The 6,265-nt window shown below is 54.3% G+C and overlaps 1 protein-coding gene across 10 annotated transcripts in view; it reads right to left on the bottom strand.

Moving 5' to 3' along the window:
* Window positions 1-546: 546 nt before the first annotated feature.
* Window positions 547-6,265, bottom strand: part of PLEKHG5 (pleckstrin homology and RhoGEF domain containing G5) — a gene marked incomplete at its 3' end in the record, with an annotated part of 100,343 nt that continues 94,624 nt past the window's right edge. For 7 of the 10 annotated variants that reach the window (XM_083512893.1, XM_083512890.1, XM_083512895.1 and 4 more), the window contains 2 exons: window positions 4,486-5,364; window positions 547-2,922 (listed from right to left, as the gene is read on the bottom strand). In XM_083512893.1, coding sequence (XP_083369019.1) covers window positions 2,913-2,922; window positions 4,486-5,364 — 889 coding nt within the window. Of the gene's footprint in view, window positions 2,923-4,481; window positions 5,365-6,265 lie in introns of those variants that run through there. The other 3 variants (XM_083512894.1, XM_083512892.1, XM_083512896.1) reach the window with 1 other exon arrangement.

Here is a 6,265-nt window from a genome sequence, read left to right as displayed (position 1 = left end):
CTGGAATTTTCTTCGGAGAAATGTTGGAGGGTATGCATGTGAGGACAGAGTAGCAACACAACAGCAGGGCCTTTTCTGCAGTGACTCCCTATTTGTGGAATACGCTCCCCAGGGAGGCCTGCCTGGCACCTTCCTTACGTATCTTTAGGCGCAGGGCAAAAATGTTCTTTTTCAAATAGGCCTTTGTTTGAAGTTATTGCCTTTTTTTTAGTATGTGCTCCATGTTGTAAACTGCCACATGAAGTTCCAAACATAGGGTTGGGAACCCCAAAGGCCATCTAGTCCAACCCCCTGCAATGCAGGAATCTCAATTAAAGCATCGATGACAGGTGGCCATCCAACCTCTACTGAAAAACCTTCCCAAGCAGGGAGTCCGTCCCACCGCCAAACAGCTCTTCAATGAAGGGCGGAATATAAATTTAATAAATAATAGTACCAATAATAACTCCACACAGAAGATTTCTCTCCTCCACCCCCACCTTCCATTGCACACACACACACACACACACACACACACACACACCCATAAAACAGAAAAACACCAAGTCAGAGATCTGGGTTATGTTTAATGGTTTATCTGTGACACTGACGGCACTGAGCAAGGGATATTAGCATTAGAGGGATGGCCGAAACCAACACATCTGCCCGATATCAGGAAGGACAAGGGCGGAGGGGTGGGCTCATGACCGTCAATACATAAAGTGGTATCAAAGGAACTGGCCTCGCCTGGGGGGGGGTTGAGGTGGGTGCTAGGGAAATAGTCAAGCTTAATAAATAGGCAACTTGAAAACACACACACAGGAAAAAAAATACACCAGCCGGCTAAATCATGCACAAGGAAATGGACTGGGGCGGGGAAGAGGGTCTCCCTCAGTTCCCCTTCGCAGTTTCTGCTCTACACAGTGTAGCGCCCAATGCCAACTTATTACGGGCATAAAGGGCAGGAAGCTCTCGACAGACCCCCACCCCCTGATCCCAGAAAAGGAGAACGACACTCTGTGCTTTGGGTTTTCCCCGTAGAGAGCAAAGCAAGCAGGGTCCCCATCAAACTGGGAGGCCTGCAAGCTTATTATTGCCAGAGGGAGGTGAAAGGAAGGGAAGGGAAGGACGGGGCAGGTGCCCCAATTTGCCACCAGGGCAAAGGAAGAGAGCTCAGCACAGCGGGGATCCACTTGGGGGGGGGAGAAGGGGTCCTTTCACCTCCATGTTTCCCAATAAAAGAGAGAAGGTTGCAAAGTGCAGGGGTGGTGGGACCCCAGTCTGCTGCCCTCATCATTTCCCCAGGGGTCTCCTACATCTCCAGTCCTTAAGCCAACATCCCCGCAAAGACAGCACAGCCTCTTTTGAGAATGGCAAGCAGTGCAGGCCCCGAATCTTCTGCTCCATCCCCAGTCTCTCGTATTCCCAACTTCCTGGCCTGCGTCTGGCTCTGCCGTCTGTTTATATAGGCCGCTCGGCCTCTCCACCCGTTCAGCTGCCCACTTTGCACTGCCATTCCTCATCACTTCGCCCTCCCCCAGCAACTTCCCCCCCTTACTCCAGAACCTGGATTTCCCAGCACGTCCCCCAGACCTCCCACTTCTCTGCTCCTTCCCGACATTCTGCTTCCCTCTTTGTTCCCCTGCTGGGCAGCGCCCCCCCCCCCCCCGTGGAATCAGGACACTCGGGTGCAAAGCCTGGGCAAATGTTGCTGCATACACAGGACATGGGGCCTTGGAACCCATGTGGGCTATCGCCAGCAGGTTGGCAGGACCCCCTTGGTGGATGGCTTTCCTGGGCGCAACCAGAGAGCAACGTCAACCATTTACGTGCCCTCACCAGGAAAAGCATCCTGGGCGCCCTTGCAGAAGATAGCAGCCATGCACGCCATTTCACTCATCAGACAAGCCATGTTGTCAAGGCAGGAGGACCTTCTCATTAGGACAGATCCACACAGAATGCACCCCCTCCCCACACCCTACAACTGCACCTGGGATCGTGGCCTCGCTGCAGAGGTCTCCACAGTACGGAAAGGGAGACAGAGTGGAAGACCAGCCAGCTTCGCCATCTGGGTTTGCTTCCTTGATCTGGCCATTCTGCACATGTCCAGACCAAGAGGCAAGGAAGGGCGCCCACAGGGGGCAGAAGCAAAGCGAGAGACAGAGATCCATCTGACCCCCAGGGCCAGACAAAGTCAGTTGGCTGCTAGCAGTCGAATCTTATTTCAGCACGGGCAATGGGACAATACCCCCCGCCGTCTAACAGCAGGGCTGTACCAGCACAGCAGGCATAAACTCTTGCTCTTTCAAGGAGTTTTGCACAGGAAGAACTGTTAATTAGTGGGACAGAGGGAGGGCATTAGGTTGGAAGCATCCCACAATAGTGTTAATGCCCAGGCGTCTGGGCATGGTACGAGATAACAGTCCTAAGTGCATTGTTTGGGAAAGACCCCTCCCCACTGCCCCACCCCAAAGGTCCTTGTCAAAGGGAGTACACTCCGTCTGCCTCTTACTCCCCCCCACCCAGAATGTGGGTGAAGCAGGAGAGGGCAAGGAAGCAGGAAATGTGGTCCTGGGAGGTCCGTGCATCCGCCAAGAGCCGTCAGCAGGTGTGGCTGTCTCTCGTCTCCACCGCCAGGCTGCCTCTCGCGCACTCAAACCCAACAGTTGCCACATATGCATGGACCCCGGACACACACACATCGATGCACGCAGCTGCCTCGTCCCGTGCGGCACGGACTCTGCTTGCAGGATGGTGCCCCTCGCCCTCGTGCCTGTGTCCTGCCGGGTCAGCAGGGCACCACCACCACCCAAGGAGCGGGCAAGGGGATCCGGTGCCGAAGGCTGGTGACGCTGCATAACTTAAGGATGATGTGGAACTCCCGGCGCCGGGCATGGCATCTCCCGCTTGTGGTTTGCGCTTCTCTGATGTCTTCATACTTCCCTGCAGCAAGCAGACCATCAGACAAAACAGGTTATTTAGATGGTTCGATTTTTCTAGGGGGGAAAGAGATGCTGGAGCTCTCCACGAACTTCTCCCTTCTTCTCTTAGAACGGCAATGGCCTGGGAGGTGCTGGAGCTGAACTCCGGTGAGCTCCAACTAGAAAAACAAGCCCTGTTTCTACTGCTAGCTACCACATTTTTCGCTCTATAAGACGCACTTTTCCCCTCCTAAAAAGTACAGTGGTACCTCGGGTTACATATGCTTCAGGTTACATACGCTTCAGGTTACACACTCTGCTAACCCAGAAATAGTACCTCGGGTTAAGAACTTTCCTTCAGGTTGAGAACAGAAATCGCGTGGTGGCAGCGCAGCGGCAGTGGGAGGCCCCATTAGCTAAAGTGGTGCTTTGGGTTAAGAACAGTTTCAGGTTAAGAACAGACCTCTGGAACAAATCAAGTACGTAACCAGAGGTACCACTGTAAGGGGAAATGTGTGCGCCTCTCTTGGAGTGAATGCAGGGTGCACAGCTATCCCTGAAGCCAGAACAGCAAGAGGGATTGCTGCGCAGCAATCCCTCTTGCTGTTTGGCTTCAGGGATAGCCACGCAAAGCCTCTTCAACAACATTTGATTCAGAATATTTTTTTCCTTGTTTTCCTCCTCTAAAAACTAGGTGCGTCTTATGGTCGGGTGCATCTTATAAAGCGAAAAATATGGCAAGTTCTTGCAAAAGGAGCGTGTGAAGGTGGAGGTAGCGGAACAAAGTGGGTGAGAGGATCAGGAAGAGAGCTGAAGCCTCTACATAAGAGGAGCCTTGCTGGATCAGGCCCATTCAGTCCAGCATCCTGTTCTCATAGGGGCCAACCAGATGCCTTTATTGGGAAACCCTTAAGTAGGACCTGAGCACAAGAGCAACATTCTCCCCTCCTGCAGCTTCCAGCAACTGGTATTCAGAAGCATCACTGCCTCTGACCCCGGAGGAAGAGCACATAACCGTCAAGTGTGCCTGTTTTCCCGGGAAATTCATGGAATTGCAGAAGAAACCCTGGCTTCTGCTTTCATTCAGGAATGTCCCATCTCCCCGCTCCAAACACGGGAGGAAGTGGAACCCTTGTGCGTGGGAAAGGCATTTCCGCAGTGGAGCGGAGGCGACGGACTCGTGCAACGCTCTTGCCAGTCCCTCTCTGCCTCCACCAAAGTTGCCGCCACCTTTATGGCAGTGTGAGGTGCAGCATGGGAGGAAGAAGTGAGTGAGGAGGGAAGAGAGCAGTTACCAGGTAGGGGAGGTGGGCAGCTGACATGCGCCTCGTTTGGTGTCATGCTCCTGAGCAAGCCAGCTGACACATGTCCCAACTTTCTGCTGGTAAATGTTGGAGTGTATGAGAGCACAGCCCTCATGTCTAGCAGCCATCACTATCCTTCCCCTCCACGAATTTATTCAATCCTCTTTTAAAGCCATCCAAATTGGTGGCCACCCCTGCCTCCTGTGGAAGGGAGTTCCGTAGTTTAACTACAGTAACCTATAATTCCCCCAGCCCAGCCCAGTCTCCCCAGCAGCACTCACGAGGCAGTGAGCGTGGAGTTGAGCAGCAGCGTGGTTCGGATCCGGTAGAGCTGCGCCAGCGTCAGCTTGCGGTGCTGGCTCGCCTGTGGGTCCGACAGAGTCCGACGGGCGGTGGGCAGCTCCTCTCCCCGGCACTCTCTGCCCAGCCAGCAAGGCGCTTGCAGCCCCGCAGAGGTGGCGGGCAACTCTGGGGAAACGCAGAGCCCGGCTGGTGAACCCTCCTCGGCCTCAGACAGCTCCGAGGTGCTGCTGTTGCTGCTGCTGCTGCCGCCCCCACCGGCCACCCGCCCTGCTTTGCCCTGTCTGTGGCCATGGGGCCCGTTAGTCCGCGGGGAGCCCAGCAGGAACATGGCCGGGCAGAGTTCAGAGAGGCTCTTGCTCTGGGCCAGCTGCAGGGAGGCTGGCAGCATCTGCAAGAGGTTTGCCTCTGATTTGGACTTGAGCACCTTGGTCTTGGCAGGCAGCAGCTGGACTGGCACCTGCCGCCGCAGTTTCGGGGAGCCGGTCCGTTGAGAGGGGGTGGGGGCGCCGTCCTCCTGCTCTGTAGACCCCCCAGTCTCCTCCTGCTGTTGCCGCTGCTGCTGCCGCTGCTGTTGGTCTGCAAATTCCTGGAAGGAGGTGGGCGACAGGGTGCCATAGGCGCTGTCGATGGAGGCCGAGCGGCAAGATCCGGACTCCGGTTTGAGGCAGTGGTTGGCGGTGCTGGCAGGGAGGGCCTCACTCAGTTCCATGGTGGGTGTTGTGGAGGAAGCTGTGGTGCTGATGGATGCTTCATCGGACTGGGAGCTGAAGGGACCCACCTCGAAGTCGGGGGAAGGGAGGCCCTCACTGGCATCTACCACCACCACAGAGATGGTCTCGGTGGAGCCGTCAGAGAGGCTGCAAAGAAGAGGCAGGGAGACATCAGGAAGGTGCCGGTTGCCAATTAGCTTTTCAGATCCATTTAGGCTCAATTTCAAGAGAGGAGACTTTGACTAAATGTTAGGAAGAACGAGGCCTTCCTATGATAACACCTTCGCAATGGACCACCCTTTTCCTTGGAGGTCATAGGTAAAGGTACAGGGACCCCTGACCATTAGGTCCAGTCGTGACCGACTCTGGGGTTGCGGCACTCATCTCACTTTATTGGCCGAGGGAGCCGGCGTACAGCTTCCGGGTCAGGTGGCCAGCATGACTAAGCTGCTTCTGGCGAACCAGAGCAGCACACGGAAATGCCGTTTACCTTCCCGTCAGAGCAGTACCTATTTATCTACTTGCACTTTGATGTGCTTTTGAACTGCTAGGTTGGCAGGAGCTGAGACTGAGCAACAGGAGCTCACCACGTTGTAGGGATTCAAACCGCCAACCTTCTTGATTGGCAAGTCCTATGTGGTTTAACCCACAGCGCCACCCGCGTCCCTTGGAGGACATATGCTTCCATAAATCTAATTCCTGGACTACTTCTACTCCACCAGGCATTTTGGGGACTGAGGGAGAATGTGAGGTTCTTGCTACCCCTATTGGAGGTTTGTGGTGAATGAATGAGGATATTTTGTAATCGGAATGTTTCCAAAACTTCTGACAGGTAAGGCTGGCTCCTTCATTTCTGAATTAAGAGACCGAAAGTGCACTTCAGCTATTCACCAGGTATGGGGAGAAGTGTGAGGGGATAAGATGGACCCTCCTTCAGAGGTGAGTAAGTAGAGTTATTTTTTATATATTAAAAAAACCATATTTTTGACACAGTTCTTATCATGGATTTTGTAGCGTTCAGTTCTCCTGCACTCTGCAGCACCCCTGC

Source organism: Podarcis liolepis (genome assembly GCF_965112155.1).
Source record: "Podarcis liolepis genome assembly, chromosome: 7".
Classification (NCBI taxonomy): Eukaryota; Metazoa; Chordata; class Lepidosauria; order Squamata; family Lacertidae; genus Podarcis; species Podarcis liolepis.
The sequence above is the reverse complement of the archived record's forward strand: the minus strand, read 5'-3'. Positions and strand labels throughout refer to the sequence as shown.